The 17,484-nt window shown below is 44.0% G+C and overlaps 2 protein-coding genes across 2 annotated transcripts; both read left to right on the forward strand.

Annotated features, from left to right (window-relative positions):
* The first annotated feature begins 1,488 nt into the window (after nt 1-1,488).
* Nucleotides 1,489-9,931, forward strand: afg3l2 (AFG3 like matrix AAA peptidase subunit 2). Its single transcript, XM_023965646.1, has 17 exons — nt 1,489-1,702; nt 1,983-2,082; nt 2,365-2,433; nt 3,854-3,990; nt 4,075-4,227; nt 4,305-4,379; nt 4,466-4,590; nt 4,677-4,950; nt 6,283-6,420; nt 6,516-6,669; nt 6,753-6,860; nt 6,938-7,063; nt 7,319-7,429; nt 7,629-7,744; nt 7,832-8,032; nt 8,112-8,306; nt 8,735-9,931. The coding sequence occupies exons 1-17, from the start codon at nt 1,619-1,621 to the stop codon at nt 8,972-8,974; spliced, it is 2,406 nt and encodes an 801-aa protein (XP_023821414.1). The 5' UTR covers nt 1,489-1,618; the 3' UTR covers nt 8,975-9,931.
* Nucleotides 9,932-11,882: 1,951 nt separating this feature from the next.
* On the forward strand, nt 11,883-17,276 carry LOC101171279 (poly(U)-binding-splicing factor PUF60-like). Its single transcript, XM_023965671.1, has 11 exons — nt 11,883-12,059; nt 13,414-13,515; nt 13,702-13,788; nt 13,895-13,945; nt 14,397-14,558; nt 14,646-14,738; nt 14,862-15,075; nt 15,193-15,383; nt 15,487-15,598; nt 15,972-16,210; nt 16,317-17,276. The coding sequence occupies exons 1-11, from the start codon at nt 12,039-12,041 to the stop codon at nt 16,614-16,616; spliced, it is 1,572 nt and encodes a 523-aa protein (XP_023821439.1). The 5' UTR covers nt 11,883-12,038; the 3' UTR covers nt 16,617-17,276.
* The last annotated feature ends 208 nt before the right edge of the window (nt 17,277-17,484 follow it).

A 17,484-nucleotide genomic window follows, 5' to 3' on the forward strand; every position in this document is an offset into this window, starting at 1 on the left:
TTGATTGTGTAATTCTTTACTTAACTGTGTTACTAGACATGACGATTACTCTTTCTAATACAGAGTTCTGTCGATTGAATTGTGAAAATATGAGAGAACATCTAGGAATACAGCTATAAGTTTGTGAGGGGATTGGAAACATTAACATTTAGACTCATTCTTACATTTTCCCAGATAAGAAAATAAAAACGAAATGTTCACCTGAACACAACTTTTAATCAAATATGAAATCTTCAGAAAACATTCCCAAACATTCACACACCAAACAGGGTTCAGAGGTCAGTAAAGGAAGCAGTCAGCCTATCAGCTGGGTCAAAATGAAGCTGCTTTGGCTGCTTCGTCAGAAGAGGATGAACCCAAATGCCTAATAAAATTAATTGAACCACAACTCTTTTATCTATGGAATCTGCAGCAAACACAGTGCTGCTTTGCCTCTAAACTGCGCATAGCTACAGAGTTGTGGGCTTAAGTTGTAGCTCTACAATTCATTTGCTGGATGTTTCTTCAATTTTGAAGCATCTTTTTCCTTTTGACGTGACAATCACTGTTGATAAGTTGTACATTTACAGAGATTGATCCTATCACCAATTGAATAAGAAAAAAAATATCATGATGACAAAAGTTTTCAATAAAGATGACATTTGAATTCATTTGTGTATATCTTTATTTTAGATGATTATTTCTATGGAAAGAAATGTACGACAACATTTAAAAATCATATTGGAATGACATTTGGGGACTTAAAACAAAAACCTTGTACTGTCATTGTTGGCTGCAGTAAACTTTTACAAATACATGTTGTTGTTTTGTTAAATAAAGCTTGTACAGTTCTGAAGTCACCATAGCCTTGAACAATTGCAGAATTTACAGCTCAGCACATTTATTTGAATGTATTCAAAGTCAACCAATGCAAGCTCAAAGTCAGGAAACTTAATAATTCATGCGTTTTTCATAAAGTTTTTCCTTTTCGCACAGCTTCAATGACTCAAAAAGACCAACAGAGGATCACTCAATACTATCAAATCATTAGTTTGGATGATTACTGATCCATGCGAAACTTAACAGACATTTGATGAATTGAGAGAAAATTGTCGTGTTACTCTGACAAATCTTTTGTTTGGTTTAATATTATAAAAAATAAAATTGTACCTACATTGATTGAAAAAAATTTAAATGGTTGGTAAGAGACTGTTAAAAGACTAAAGGTGACAGAGCCTTTGCAGCAGTGGCTCCATCCCTCTGGAACTCACTTCCTCTCAGCATCAGATCTGCAGATGCTAAAAACATATCTTTTTAAAATTGCTTTTCTAAATTTTTTATATTCTGCGTTTTTATATTGAAAGGTGCTGTACAAATAAAGTTTATTATTATTATATTATTATTAACTGAAAGAAGCAGGTTGTGGCTCGGCTCCGGCTCGGCTGTGTGCTCATTGCAGTCTCCGTCTTTACCAGATGGTGGCGGTAAAACATTCTTTCTCCTCCACAAAGACACAGACGAAGAAGAAAGCCAAACAAAATCATGGCGGAGTTGTGGGGTTACGGAACACTTTGGGTGAACTTGGACTGGGTTTAGTTTTTGTAACATTATTTTCTTTTCCTCCGTGCTGACCGGAAGCATGGCTCACCGATACCTGCGGCTATCGGCGGGCTGCCGGAGCCTATTTCGACTGCTGCCGCCCTCCGGAGCTCCGACCAGGCTGGTAGGTGGAGGAATAGCTAACACATGCTAACCTTGACAGCGGCCGAAGAACAAGAAGGCGATGCCGAATCGGTTGTAGGATTGGCTGATAAACATTCGCGGAGAAACATCCTCTGTCTGCTCTGCGGCTTGTTTATAAGTCACAGAGACGTGACGTTATTTAAATCTAATGTTAATATGAGCTTACGTCGCTGGTGAGCAATCAATGACAGAGAGAGTGTCTGCACCTCAGGAAAAAGTAAGAAATAACCGACAGTTAGCTTGTTCTTTGTATTTCTCAGGTAATGTTGTCAACAACTCCGAGACAGGTGGAAGGGGGGCGGAGCCTACTTGGCGACCTACTGGGAGCTTATAGGAGCCTGAGCTCCAAACCCCCAAAAGGTAGGACACCTGTCTGACAGGTGTGACTCAGTCGGTCAGAAAGGGAGCAAGCGTGTCCAGGAGGAAGTCTGGGGTTAGTTAACTGAAACCTGTCATTTTGGACTAAACGGTTTATGTAAAGCCTCAGCAGAATGGAAACCTGACCTCCAGCTGGCTCCTGTCTGATCTCTATCCACAAGTTGGAACCATTTGAGAATTCTTGTGGCATTTTTCAGCAGTTCATTTGAAAGGTTTTGTTTAAAAGACACATTTGAACTATTTTACTGTTTGTTTTCTGCGCAGGTTTTGAAAAATATTTTCCTGACAGCCAAAAAAGTGAAAAGAACTCCGACCCTGAAGCAGCGAGTAAAGGTAAGCCTGCTGTCAGAACGCAGATGGAACCATCAAACCAAGATAAGCAGTTGAGATAACTTTTCCTGTCTGAACATGAAATACTTTAAACGTTAATATGAGTAAAAAAAAGTAAAATAAATAAATATCAGTGTATATATTGCCTGCTAAGTCTTTCTTATAGGAATGTTCTTGTTTGAAAATCTATTGTCAGGTCAGTAAATGGCATTGACTAACATAACAAGAGTAACAATCGTAAAAAGACCATAACCAATAAAACTGACCAACTCCAATCATCTTTTGAAAAATCGTCCCCTTTGGTCTTTTATCGTGATGAGGCCATTTTCAGCCAAAATAGGAAACTGTGTTGGTTTTGAGGACATAGTTTGTGCAGAGCAGCAGTAGTTCATTAGAAATTATACTCCGAGTTGTGGGCGGGACTGTTGGCGCTGAGTAAGCCCGCCCCTACTTGCCGTCTTTCATTCAATTTATTTTACTTGTATAGCCCAAATTCACAACCACAGTCGTCTTGATGGGCTTTGTAACGGTAATTGAAAACGTAAAACATATAATCAAAAGGATCATGAATACATAGAATCCAACAGGAAAATACTAAATTGAACTAACAAACTGACTAAGCTAAATTGGACATCCCTGCCCTTAGACCCCCCTTCTCAGGAAGGAAAAACTCCTAAAAAAAGTGGATTCCAGGGAAAAATGAAGAAACCTCAGGGTGGCCCACATGAAGGAGGGATCCTTCTGTAAACGTACCATCTTCGCTAGCTTACGGCCCCTAACACCCCCAACTTAACATTATAAGTGCAACAATATTGGAGCCATTTAGTTTGGATCCAGATTTCACCTCAAATGAGAAAACGAGGACGTACATGGCTCTAATCGTCTACAAGTGGATTCATCAGAGTGGAGCTTGTGGCCCGGCGGTTGTAGCTGCTATGTCACAAGTGTATTTTTTTGTCTGCTCCTGATTCACCACCATTTGAGTAAATAAGAATAAATTTCATTTTAAGCATAATTATCTTTATATGTCATCAGAACAGTGCGGTAAGAACATGTTAGAACCAGCAAAGGCACAACTTTCATTGGAGTGGGTCTTGATGTGTGCTACAGTCCTTAGGATGACTTTATTTGACCTCTTTATGTTTTTCCATTACTAACAGCTGTTGGAGTATGTGTTTGTCCATGCTAGGCCAACAATTTTGCAGTCAACCTTCGATTGGTAAAACAACGCGGTATAAAGGGCAGGATGGCGTGATCAGTTGAACTAAAGTCAGGATTATTAGCCTGTCCTGGACATCTTTGTTTTACTTCTGAGCCTCACCTTTTCTTTCATTGATAGTGCAGAGCCTATAGCTTTAGGCCACAGCTTGTGGTTCTGATCCAGAGGAGAGTCGTGTGTGTTTATTTTTTGTTTTATTTTCAGAATCCAAACCTGCCAGTGCTCAGAAATCATCAGGGAAGATGGGAGGGGGCGGGGCATCAGGAGGGGGCGGGTCTTCAGGAGGAGGGAAACGAGGAGGTCGTAAAGAGGACTCTCACTGGTACAGTCGCCTTCAGAAGGTCAGTCAGCTGATGGGTGTTGGGGTGTCTGCTGGGATTAAAGTAGATCTGTGACGGTTCTGTTTCATGTTCTGTTCGTTCTAGGGGGACATTCCCTGGGATGACAAGGAATTTCGGTTGTATTTACTGAGCTGCGTAGCATTCTGGACCACCATAACCTACTACTTTTTCCTGAGGGACGGTGGACGGGAAGTGACCTGGAAGGACTTTGTAAACAACTACCTGTCCAAGGGTGTGGTGAGGAGCACACAAACAGGCGGCACAACAACGTCTAGCTGCAGATGGGATCAGCTGTGCGTGTCTTTGTTCATCAGGTCGACCGATTAGAAGTTGTTAACAAACGTTACGTCAAAGTAGTGTTCGCCCCGGGGAAGACGCCGGTGGACGGGGTGCGTTCTCTCCTCACTGAGCACGTTCTCTGGAATTGGCTGTTTCGTTTGTGACCCTCCTCTGCTGTCTGTGTCGTGTCCTGCAGCAGTACGTCTGGTTCAACATCGGCAGTGTGGACACATTTGAGAGGAACCTGGAGACGGCTCAGTATGAGTTCGGCATCGAGGGGGAGAACCGGCTGCCTGTGGTTTACTCCACAGAGAGTGACGGGTGACAAACGCCAACACACAGCCACGTCTGCCGGAACCCTTCTGGTCAAACCAGAGGTTTAGCTAATGCACTTGTTTCCTTTGCAGCACATTCCTGCTAAGCATGCTCCCCACGGTGCTGATCATTGGCTTCCTGCTCTTCATGCTGCGCCGTGGCCCAGCGGGGGCGGGGCGTCCCGGCAGGGGAATGGGCGGCCTCTTCAGCGTCAGCGAGACGACAGCAAAGATCCTGAAGGACGAGATCGACGTAAAGTTTAAAGATGTGGCCGGATGTGAGGAGGCTAAGCTGGAGATCATGGAGTTTGTCAACTTCCTTAAGAACCCCAAACAGTACCAGGACCTCGGGGCCAAAATCCCAAAGGTATAGAGGGGGGAGTCTACAGGAATTTACTGCAGAACTAGTCACAGTTTAGGTTGCAGTTGTAACATCAAGTCTATCCTTTTGTTGATAGGTAATTTACAGAGTTCCTTCATTTATGACTGGAGTTACATCCTAAAAATAACCAGTTATAGGTGAAATCCGCTTGTTATGATTACAGATGTTTTAAGGCTGTAAAAATCCACACTACACACTTTCTACACTTTTCTCAGACAGACTTGAACATTTTCACACTTTTCTTTCTCGTTTAAATTCTCATAGTTCAAACCTTAATACAAAAATAAGTTCAGTATTTTAAAATGAAAACAAAGATCGAAGATTGAATATGTAAATGTAGCAAACTGCATGCATGGAGGAGATTGATTGGCATGATCTACAACCAATCAGGATCCAGAACACAGCTGCAAAACAGCAGCCAGACCCCTGCAGGTGAACTGCAATATATCAATGGAACACTGTACAGACACAAATGGACATTTGTTCTCTCTAAACACCAACCTGTGGTCAGCTGTGTGTAAATACATGTTGTTCTCCTCATATCCCTTCCAATCTATCCACAGTAGGTGCATAGCAAGAAGAAAAATGATTACGCAAACAGATTTGGAGCAGCTTTGGTTAGCCGGTCAGTAGAGTAGATGGGTAATAGACATCAGTGCTGGAACACCTGAAAAAGGACTTCAGTTAAGTAATTTTAATTAGAAAAAAAAAACCTAGAGATTCAAAATGAAATTTAGCAATGAAAATGTATGATGGTCAAGTAGAATCTCATCCTTTATTCACACAGAAAGGATTTGAAAGATCTCTAATGTTTGGCATGAAAGAAACAATAAAAAGTCTTGCAAGACTTTGTGCAGCTCCAGAAACTCCTAATTCATTTGTGATCAGTCACCAGTTTCTCAGATTTATGTCTCTGAAATACGTAGGTCATTAACTACAATTCATCTTCAACAGATTAAGGTTTATTTCCTGTTATTCCAATTTTATCACATCAGTTACTTATTACATGTTGGTGAAAATGAACTCTTGACAGCACAAATGTGTTGTCATTATCTTGTATACAATGACAAATTCTGTAATTTTACATTTTTTATCATCAAACGTTGTTGTGGAGAAACCTTCAAACATGGTTCTACTGTGGGTGAAGGATGTGAGCAAAGGTTACAACTTCTGATTCTTGTAGGATTTGAATATTCATCCACCTCTTTTCCCACAATGCCTTTGGGTGTAGAGGCTCACAAAAGAAAGCCTCCCCGTTCTGTCTGAGCATGTTGGATCTGGATACACTTAAACAAAAGTGTGTTTTTGTGGGTTCAGGGAGCCATCCTGACCGGGCCTCCAGGAACAGGAAAAACTCTTCTGGCCAAAGCGACGGCTGGGGAGGCTAACGTGCCCTTCATCACTGTGAATGGCTCGGAGTTCCTGGAGATGTTTGTGGGCGTCGGCCCTGCCAGGGTGAGTGGGCCGGCCGTAAGATCTTCAGTCAGAGTTGAAGGAAACAAGGGAGAACAACTAAGGAGGCTGTTCTGCTGCTTTGACTGCCTGAACAGGTGAGGGATCTGTTTGTCATGGCGAGGAAGAATGCTCCGTGCATCCTCTTCATTGATGAGATCGACGCTGTGGGGCGGAAGCGGGGGCGTGGGAACTTTGGCGGGCAGAGTGAGCAGGAGAACACTCTGAACCAGCTGCTGGTGGAGATGGATGGTGGGTCCTCCTCCTGTCGCCTCTCACCCTCTGGATGCTCTCAGCAGGATGCTTTGAGGAAACCTCTCTGCTCTCTCCTGCAGGCTTCAACACTGCCTCCAATGTCGTCGTTTTAGCTGGAACCAACAGGCCAGACATCCTGGACCCGGCTCTGATGAGGCCCGGTCGCTTCGACAGACAGATTTACATTGGTCAGTGTGGCGTGGACTCGCAGAGCTGAGCGCAGCAAATTCTGCAGGATTAAATACCAACAGGTTCTCTGTTCTAGGTCCTCCTGACATCAAAGGGCGAGCATCCATCTTTAAAGTCCACCTGCGTCCTCTGAAGCTGGCTACAGATATGGATAAAGACGCCTTGGCTCGGAAGATGGCTGCCCTCACTCCTGGATTCTCAGGTCAGCTGGGTTTCGTGCTGTGGGACCAGAGGCTGGCGTTCTGCTGAGGTGGTGGATTCTCACTGCAGTCCAGTGGCAGAAGAAGCCTCATGATCACACATGAATATACTATTCTAGCCTGAACTCAGCTGTGGTGTTCAATGGAAAGTAGAAAGTGCCACCACATCCTTCATTGGGTACCTGAGAGACCATGATTCAGTGCTGCTGAGGCATGTTTGGATTTTACGTCTATTTGCCCTGTTCTCTGTCTTTCAGGCGCAGACATTGCCAACGTCTGCAACGAGGCCGCTCTGATCGCGGCTCGTCATCTGTCCGACAACATCAACCAGAAGCATTTTGAGCAGGCGATTGAGAGAGTCATTGGAGGTGAGACACACACTTTGAAGCTGAATGGGATCCAGGTCTATAGGATCTGGACCTGACTTCTTCCTCTTCTTCCTCCGCTGAAGTTTTCTGAACTTTGCACCGCTGCTCTCCTTTCAGCTCACCCCCCCCCCCAATGAACCTTTAAGCTTAAAATCAATTCCGAACTCTCAGTAACACATCTTTTTCTGCCTGTGAGCAGGTCTGGAGAAGAAGACCCAGGTCCTGCAGCCAGAGGAGAAGAAGACTGTGGCATATCATGAGGCCGGTCACGCAGTGGCTGGATGGTTTCTGGAGCATGCAGACCCTCTTCTAAAGGTCTGACTGTTGTAAAAATCCTACCTGGCTGTGGTTGATCATTCAGACGGACCGTCAGCTGTGATATTGCTGTTGTCATCTGTGCAGGTGTCCATCATTCCCAGAGGGAAGGGTCTTGGTTATGCTCAGTACCTTCCCAAAGAGCAGTACCTCTACACCAAAGAGCAGCTCCTGGACCGCATGTGCATGACCCTGGGGGGTCGGGTGTCAGAGGAGATCTTCTTTGGACGGATCACCACTGGAGCTCAGGACGACTTACGCAAAGTGACGCAGAGCGCCTACGCACAGGTGAGTCCACACAGGTCACAGGTCCCGGACCTGTCAAGAGTCTGGTCATCCTGACCCCATGTCGCCTTTTCTTCTGCAGATTGTTCAGTTTGGGATGAACCAAAAGGTGGGTCAGGTTTCCTTCGATCTGCCCCGGCAGGGAGAGATGGTTTTGGAGAAACCGTACAGCGAGGCCACGGCCCGTCTGATCGACACGGAGGTTCGAATCCTGATCAGTGAGGCGTACGAGAGAACCAAGCAGCTGCTGCAGGACAAGAAGGGAGAGGTGGAGATGGTACGGGTTCTGTTTCCTCTGTTAGACAAGAGCATAAAGGTCTGGAGATAGAGTTCTGCTAATGTCAGCTCTAGATCCAAATGTTAAACCTAAAGACTGATCAAAAGTCATCAGACATTTCTGACAAACTCCATCATCGACTGGGTCAGGTTCCTCCAGCCAAAACCAACATAAATTCTGAGATCTTTTTTACGTGAAGGAGACCAGGATTGTGGAGTTGGTTTCTTTTTCTGGACTGTTTTCAGAAAATGTTCTCACAAATTCTTCATCTCGCGTTGTTTTCAAACAACGAACCAGCACTGTCATTTTAGAGCTTGTTCCACAGAATCACTTTTTTCTTGAATAGAAGTTCCCACTTCTAGATGAACAGCCTTTTCTAACCTCCAGGGCTTTATATCCATCTTCTTTATTCCTCTGTTCTTCTCCAGGTGGCCCAGCGGCTGCTGGAGAAGGAGGTTCTGGATAAGAATGACATGGTGGAGCTGCTGGGAAAGCGGCCGTTTACTGAGAAGTCGACCTATGAGGAGTTTGTGGAGGGAACTGGAGGTGAGGAGGAGGACACAACACTCCCAGAGGGTTTGAAGGACTGGAACCAGGAGAGGAAGGAGCGCAAAGAGAGCCAAGAGGAGCAGGTGGCTCGTCAGATCTCTGGAGGAATGCCCTTCTAGGGTTCCCAGGTTCCACATAACCACGACACTGACCATCAGTCAGAAATTTCATAAAATACCAGAGGTCCAGAGACTTGTTTGGATATTCCCCACACTCTCTTATTTGGAACTATTTATGTTGAGCTCTGTACCCGACACGGATGTTTTAAGCAACCATTAGTTCTGTTGGACGAAGCCCATGTGCTCCACATGTATAGAAGCTTTTTCCTCTCACCTTCAGAGAACTAGGAGAAGGCTACTTACGCTGATAACTTTCATCTGCAGACGTTTGAGCTCCACCAGCTCAGAATTATACAACCACATCTGCAGCTTAGAAGCTAAAGAAAACCACTGTATTGGACCGGGCTGAGAATAGCTGTAGGATCTTGTTTTATCAGTTTGAACCTCATCTAAAGCATAGACCTCTATCTCTGCTCTCAGATGATTGAGCTCATGTTCTAAAGCCTGATCCAGCTGTTTTCTGCACCGTCATCCGGGTTCTCAGCTCTAAACATTCACTTATATTGGCAGACTTTCTTCCAGCTGTTGAGTATCTGAATCTGACCCACACTCTGATCTCCAAAACCAGAAACTCTTGAGGGGAAAGCTTTGTTTCAAAGTCTGGACTGTGCAGAATCCTGACCCGTTCTCCAGAGTGTGAATGTAACACATGCCGGAAGTTTTCAGTGGAACTCTGAAGTATTGAAACTGAATTCAATGAGCAGTTTAATAGTATAAAACATTGAAGTACAGCGTAATGGTTGAAATGAACACTTTCATCCTCACTGTCATTATCGCTGCCACTGTTGCCATGGTAACCGTGCTACAGCTGTTAAGACGCGGTCTGAGCTAATCAGAAATTTAATAGCAGTCAATTGATTGCTGCTGGTTGCTCTCGATGTAAAGATGTAATATGATGATAGCAACATTTCAGTGTGAAATTAAGTTTTAATAAATTCAGAAAACTTCAAAACTGAGCGAAAACCCTCCCCGATTACAGCTCTAGTCGCTCTGACTTCTCTCAGAAAAAGCTTGAGATTGTCGTCCATCGGGACAACTTCAGCTTCTCCCTGAATGAAAGAAACACAAGAAGACAATGGAGACTAGAAACAGCAGTCTGTGGAATCACAGTACGTTTGAGCCGACATGGGAACAATGACCTGCATCTTCTGCTGGTGGGATTTTACTGAGGTGACGGACTGAATCTTTGGTTACACAAGAAAAACCAGCTGGAAGTTTGGAGACTTTGGTGTAAATGTTGCAGAAAGGCCAAAGTATTTTTGAAGACAGAGAAAGAAATAGAAAAGCAAGCAGGTCAATAATCCTTGAATTTATTTCATGTTTAAAAAAAACGTGAATTTTAAAAATACTTTTAATGAGTAGACACAATACTAACAATAAGACATTGTGCCTCATTAGTTTTTAAAAACAGCAGAATCACAATCTAAACATGAGCTATCATAATTCTAAAAAAACATTAACCAATTATAATTAATTCATAATCTCAAATAAAAACAATAAAATGTTAAAAAGAAAAATGCTTTAAAAAACAAACCAAAAATGCAAACAGCAAAATCTTAATAATAGCATAATGCTAAAACAATTAGTGCTAAATAGGCTGAATAAACTCTGATTTTACGATATTTAGCCTAAACATGTATGTTTGCTGGATTACTAGTACTAGAAAGCAAAAAGTCCATTTCAGAGTGCTAGTTGAACCAACTTAAAAATATTTTTTTTTTTTTGTTTTTAACAAACTTGACCGTCCATACATAGTATGACAGCACAAACAAATATGAACAAAGGGGCCAAAGGAAGAAAGTATCAATGGAAAAAAAGAAATATTACAGAGAATATTCCTATTAATCACAAACTTAAAAGATGGAGAGCAAAAAGGGAATCACCAATTATTCTAATTGTATTTGCCAAATATCTTTTTAAAGTCTTTTAATTCTCCGAGCTCATACTTTTATTTGGCATGCTTTTCAATTTCATTGATAAAAACGGACAGGAAATGTTTTATTAGTATATTTACATTTATTAATAAAATGTGGCCAGAATGAAAATTAAGTTAAGTGAAATAGATCCCGTTGTCTTCATTGTCTTTAAAAGATGTCAAAAACCGTGTGTTTAAAACGGAAGGAAACGTTTGGGAGAACATTTTTTCCAGCAAATTTAAAATACCAAACCAAAATGTTGTCTATGAAGACTCTCATTCATCCAGGTTGGTTCCATTGTAGTAGGTTTAGGGGATAAGAGGTGAAATGTCTTCTAACTTTAAAATCAAGTCCAGATGACATCCACTAAACCTACTACAAACCAAAATGTTGTGTAGCTGAAGGAAGTCTTACAATCAGCTGGAGAAATGATCTGAAACTTGAACAATGCTTCAATTTTCAGATGAGAGACTGAAGTCCAGCAGAAATACATTTTGTTGGAACTGCGATCAGTCCAAACAAAAGTTCATGTTTGTAATCAGAAAAATAAAATGGCTTTTGTCAGAATCCAGACTTGAATAAGTTACTGTCACTGTGGTTTCCAGCTTCCTGTTTTTAACATCAAATAGTGATAAAATTGCAAGTTTAAGCAATTGATTAAAAAAAACAAAGTTTCCTCCATTATTAGAAATACCGAGAAAATCGTCAGCTAGACTTCTGAGCTTGGCTTTCATTGTTCGTTTTTCTACATTTTTCTGTAAAAATCTTTCCGTTTTAAAGACTTGAAAGGTTTTAGTTACTTTGAAGAATATCTGTCATATAATGGAGTTAAATTTAAAAGCATTTAAGAAGAATAAGCATCCATCACGTGCTGAGCATTGTGTTAGTTGGAAAAGCTTATTTAAATTCGTTTCAGAGACGTTGAACTTAAGCAAGTTTTAAAAATGTAAAGGAAAACAGACTGGAAATGCTTTACGGTGTAATCCCCTCACACCGATGAGATGCGCCGGAAGTGACGTAGCGCGGAGCGGCGGTGTCGGGGCTGCAGACAGCAGCAACTCACTGAAAAGCAGCAAACCTGACCTCAGCGGTGGAACTGTGGACTCTGAGAGCCGGAGCGGAGAGCGCCGGAGCCGGGCCGGAGCTGTATGGCGGCGGCTGTGTCTGCGGTAAGACCCGAAACCAGTCGGTCCGGTTTCTATACATCATGCTAAGCTAACGCTAACAGCCTCACTGCGCAGGCCCGAAGCCTCCTATGGTTTTTGTCAGAATCAGTTTTGAACCCAGAGTACCTGAAACACACAGAACTGACGGGCTGGAGGCAGAGCATCAGTCTGGGCTGAGACGGAGCCTGACTCATGAAAACATCCTCCAAAGTTCTGAATGGATGCTCACCTTAACTATGCAGGTGTGCACACCTGCTGGTTCACTTCAGGTTTGTCGGGTTTAATTGCAGCTGATCGACGATTGGTGCCGCGCAGACTCAGTGCTGCACGTGAGGTTTTTTGGATAATGAACAGAGTTGACTGGTGAACTGAGTGTCGGATCCAAACACAACTCCATGACAGCAGATTCTCTCCATGAGTGTTGTATCTCAATGAGACTTTTTGTAACGGGTATAAAGATTTACTGCAACTCTGATCAGATGTTCTGATCCAAAACTCACTTTCTGTTGGGGCAGAGTCTCTTCAAAGTCACTAAAGTCACAAAAGTCACTGGAGTACTTGGATAACTAAAATAATTATCGATCAAAATTGATTTTCAATTAACAAATCCAATCCACAAAACACATTTTATACAAGTCTTTTTAATGTTTTTATTTGTCTCCAGGCAAAAAAACAGATTTTCTGTTCATTGTTATTATTAAAGTTACAACTTTATTCAGATGAAATCATCAAATGCATACAAATATATTTTCATTGTAAAGTAATGTTTACGTTAAAATTTGAATACAAATGAATAAAACTTTATTGATCCCATTAAATGGAAATGACCATAGCTCTATTAAAAACATTCATTCATTTTCTATTCCGTTTTGTCCCTTTCGGGGTCTCGGGGCTGCTGGAGCCTATCCCAGCCACTTGCAGATGGATAATAAATACACTTAAAAACACAATCATTTGCGTCCAGTGGCTTATTTTTTTGCAATTATATTTAAATCATATAAACTTTATACACACAGGAAGTAACGTAATAATTGGGGAGAAGTCTTTGTATGTCAAAGTCAGATGAAGGTTGTAATAAAAATGCTTTCTACTAATCAAGTCAATAATTGTATCATTCAAGAAATCAGAGTATGGTCAAATTTTTTACTACATGTTAACTGGATTATCAATTAAATGAAAATAAGTGGTTGTTGTCTTTTTTCTTCTTTAAACCTTTCTGTGTGCGGTTTCTGTCACTGGACGGTTTGGACAACATCCATCCCAGACCACATCCCTCTCCACTTTGTTTTGCTAATGTTTGATCATCAATCAATCAATTAAACTACGATCTGTTTTGATCACCTGCTGCTGTCTGCAGGGGGGGCCGGCTCTCGTCATGGAGAATGGACAGGGGACCACCACAACCACCAAGCTGGGCCTGCCACCACTCACCCCTACCCAGCAGGAGGCGCTGCAGAGGGTAACAGACAGGGCTGATTTAAAATATTTCCTCATAAACCAGTCCAGCAAAGACACTTTTCCATGGAGTTTAGCTGGTAGAGATGTAGAGGCAAAATTTGACAACAGCTGAGCACTCAGAAACCCCTGGAAGGATGTTCAAACGTTGGATGCTGCAGAGTTGTGACCAGCTGTTTCCTGCATGCAGGCAAAAAAGTATGCAATGGAGCAGAGCATCAAGAGCGTGCTGATGAAGCAGACTCTGGTGCAGCAGCAGCAGTTCACCAGCCTGCAGGTAAGAGCTTTGGTGAAGACTGAGCACGGAGGAGAAAGATTCAGAACTGAAACCTCCTCTGCTGGCTTTTCTGATGAGTCTTGTGTGGTTTGACTCTGTCTCTCAGATGGCGTCGCTCACCATGGGTATAGGAGATGCTCTGTCTCCTCTGCAGTCGGTGAGTTGTGTTTTCCTAACTGTTACGGCATAAAATTGTGTGTTCAGACTAGCACCTTCCCTGTCTGTCTGCTGTTTGTGTGTCTGTGTGTTGGAAGAACTTTGTATACCCTATTTTCTGGAGTATAAAGCACTCCTTAATTTGCAGCTGTTCAAAGATGCATATTAAAGAAGAAAAAAACACACTTCATGAGATCATTCAGTCTCTTTTTTTTTAACGTTAATCTTGACCTTGTGCTGCAGGGGCTGCGTCTGAACAAGGACGCTTTCAGGCAGTACTTCTGTCTCTCTGTGACCCAGTTTGATGATTTGCTTTCCTGCTGTAGTGAGAGGAAGGAAAACTAAAATAATAATAATAATGTCTGGATGCAAATGTCCTCCCTGGCAGACAGGGGGCACTCTGCTGCTGGCTCACACTTCTTCTTCTTCGTCTGCTTGCTGTGAGCTTCCAGGTGGCGGCTCAGAGGCAGCGAGCTCTGGCCATCATGTGTCGCGTTTACGTCGGCTCCATCTACTATGAGCTGGGCGAGGACACCATCAGGCAGGCCTTCGCCCCTTTTGGACCAATCAAAAGCATCGACATGTCCTGGGACTCGGTTACCATGAAGCATAAGGTGATCTTCGTTTCTTCTTTTACCCCAAAGTTCCACAGTCTGCCCCCCATGAGCTCCGATTGTTGATCTACCTGATTGTCCCTGTAGGGCTTTGCCTTTGTGGAGTATGAGATGCCTGAAGCGGCTCAGCTGGCTTTAGAGCAGATGAATTCTGTCGTCCTAGGAGGAAGGAACATTAAAGTAAGTCCAGATCCACCCCATGTGGTAGAATGACTGGTTTTTAGACGTCTATTAGTGTTTTAGTTTTCTGCCTCTACATCACCTTGTGGATGTGAAGGTTGTTGAAGTTTTCTTGTCTGTCAGGTGGGGAGGCCCAGTAACATCGGTCAGGCTCAGCCAATCATTGACCAGCTGGCAGAGGAAGCGCGTGCCTTCAACAGGATCTACGTGGCCTCAGTGCACCCCGACCTTTCAGACGAGGACATCAAGAGTGTCTTTGAGGCATTCGGGAGGATCAAGTCCTGCATGTTGGCCCGTGAACCCACGACGGGCCGGCACAAAGGTTACGGCTTCATTGGTGAGCACCGCTTGTCTGCGTGCTGCCTTTGCCAGCCTCGGCAGCGCTGACGGGGTTCTGGGTTTGGGTCTGAGCCGATTTCAGCTCCTCTATGTGGGTGGCATGTTTGGTTTTCAGAGTACGATAAGCCTCAGTCGTCTCTGGATGCCGTCGCCTCAATGAACCTGTTTGATCTTGGGGGCCAGTACTTGCGGGTGGGGAAGGCGGTGACTCCGCCCATGCCTCTCCTGTCACCAACAACTGCTGGAGGATTGCCTGCTGCGGCTGCTGTTGCGGCTGCGGCCGCCACCGCTAAGATCACATCTCACGTAAGAAGCTCCGCCTCCAGCATCAGCGGCGTTCTGCAAAAGATTTCCTGCAGTTCTGCATCACGTTGCTTCTGTATTGATGCAGTGTGTTTGCTGGCTTTAGGATCCCATAGGAGCATCAATGCTGGGAGCGCTGGCTGGACCGGCGCTCCTCTCCCAGCAGCTCGGACTTCCTCAGGCTGTCATGGCCGCCCAGGCCCCAGGCGTAATCACAGGTACACGTCCTCAATTCCACCCACGCGTAGTTCTTTCCTGCTGAAATGTGCCGGCATAGTCATCAGCACTTTAACAGCCGGGTCTAGTCTGCAGAACCACAGAGTTGTAAAGAGACGCGTCAGCCACCACATTTCACAAAGCCCTGAATACTAAACTGACTTAAGGATCAATGGAATCGTGTTTGTTTGGGCATGAAAGTAACCTGTTATTCAGTATTCAACCCTAAAGTTACTCAGGTTTACAGTTTTTCCAATTTATTTTGTGGCAGCAGGTTTAGTTTTAGATGTACATTTTATGATTTTTTTATTTTTTAGACTAAACTTTGCAGTCTTTTAAAATGCCTGACTCGCCATTCCTCTGGTTTTTTTTTAGGGGTGACTCCAGCTCGACACGGCTTACCTCAGGTGGGTTTGGTGAACCCCGTGTTGGCCACGCCCCCTTCAGCAACGGCTCCCCTGGGAGTCGAGCAGAAGAAGAAGGAAGAGGAGGAGCGGCAGCAGGAGACGCTGCTGGACGGCGCCATGGAACCCCTGAGCGAGCAGGAGCACGTGAGCATCAGCGGCAGCAGCGCCAGACACATGGTGATGAGGAAGCTGCTGCGCAAACGAGAGGTGAGGTCCACGCTCCGCCCAGGAGCAAGGCAGCGGCAGACGAATGGGGGTTTTGGCGAAGCCCCTGCTGTGAGCTGACTTTGTCCACCTTTTTGTCCGTCTGCAGTCCACCGTCATGGTTCTGAGGAACATGGTTGGGCCCGAGGACATCGACGACGACCTGGAAGGGGAAGTGACGGAGGAGTGCGGTAAATACGGCCAGGTGAAGCGGGTCATCATCTACCAGGAGCGGCAGGGCGAGGAAGACGACGCAGACATTATCGTCAAAATCTTTGTGGAGTTCTGTGAAGCCATGGAGATGAACCGAGCTATTCAGGCACTCAACAACCGCTGGTTCGGAGGACGGAAGGTGGTCGCAGAAGTTTATGACCAAGAACGCTTTGAGAACAGTGACTTGTCCACGTAATAACTGGAGCAGAGACTATGGGGAGTAGCATAGTGGCCTCTTTCTAACCTGTTTTTTTATAGCGTTTGTCTTCAGGGAAACGTCTCCTCTTCCTCTTTGGCTGGTTTCTCTGCAGCATCAAAGTCATGTTTTATGTTGTCTGTCCTGCTCTCCCTTTTTTTTTAAGCAGCAAAGTTCTCACGGTTACCACGGTTACTGCTCAGGTGAAGGAAAGGACTTTGTTACAAATCTCCCCCTCCTTCCTACACCGCCTCTGAAACATGCAGAGGGAGTTTTGTGGTTCCACAGGTCCAGATTCACACCTGCTCGCCGCCAGGTGCTGCATTCCTGCTCCTAAATCCAGTTTTGGTTCCGGCACAAAACGTTCCTGTCAGCAGGAAGTTCTGGTTCTGGCCATTGCATTGAGGCTTTTGGCATTTAGAGCCCAGCAGTGAAGGTTCCTGAAGGCAGCAATGATGCTTTTATACCCAGACTGACTTTAGGGGGTCTGTGCTGCGTCTCACGTTCTCTGAACTACACTCATGCCAAAACTGATCCTCAGAATCCTGGATTCTTGGAGAAAAGGTTCCAGGCAGCGGCACCACACTCACAGTGATGAAGGTTAAAATATATTTGTGAATAATTTGTGAATAAAAGCATTTTTTTTTGCTCTTTTCTTTCTGTGAAGCTGCTGTTTGATCAGCTAACACTTTGCCCACGGTTCTGGTAACTTCTGGAGAAGGCGTTTGGCTTCAGGTGAGTATTGGTTCTGAAGGTGAGGCAGTTCGCCTTCACTGCTTCCGTTGTCTGTTGAAGGAGATAAAAGTGTCTGTCTTAAAAATATCTGATCCAGAAGAGGCAAAAAAAGCCAAATTAGAGAAAAGGTTGG

The sequence above is a fragment of the Oryzias latipes genome, chromosome 17 (assembly GCF_002234675.1).
Source record: "Oryzias latipes chromosome 17, ASM223467v1".
Classification (NCBI taxonomy): domain Eukaryota; kingdom Metazoa; phylum Chordata; class Actinopteri; order Beloniformes; family Adrianichthyidae; genus Oryzias; species Oryzias latipes.

Bases quoted from the DNA above. Each gene is read 5' to 3' on its own strand.
- LOC101171279 (XM_023965671.1), top strand. From the start codon at position 12,039: ATGGCGGCGGCTGTGTCTGCG. The intron at 13,789-13,894 runs GTAAGAGCTTTG...TCTGTCTCTCAG, and splicing joins AGCAGTTCACCAGCCTGCAG to ATGGCGTCGCTCACCATGGG. The intron at 13,946-14,396 runs GTGAGTTGTGTT...GTGAGCTTCCAG, and splicing joins CTCTGTCTCCTCTGCAGTCG to GTGGCGGCTCAGAGGCAGCG.
- afg3l2 (XM_023965646.1), top strand. From the start codon at position 1,619: ATGGCTCACCGATACCTGCGGCTATCGGCGGGCTGCCGGAGCCTATTT. The intron at 4,228-4,304 runs GTGAGGAGCACA...TTTGTTCATCAG, and splicing joins ACTACCTGTCCAAGGGTGTG to GTCGACCGATTAGAAGTTGT. The intron at 4,951-6,282 runs GTATAGAGGGGG...TTGTGGGTTCAG, and splicing joins TCGGGGCCAAAATCCCAAAG to GGAGCCATCCTGACCGGGCC.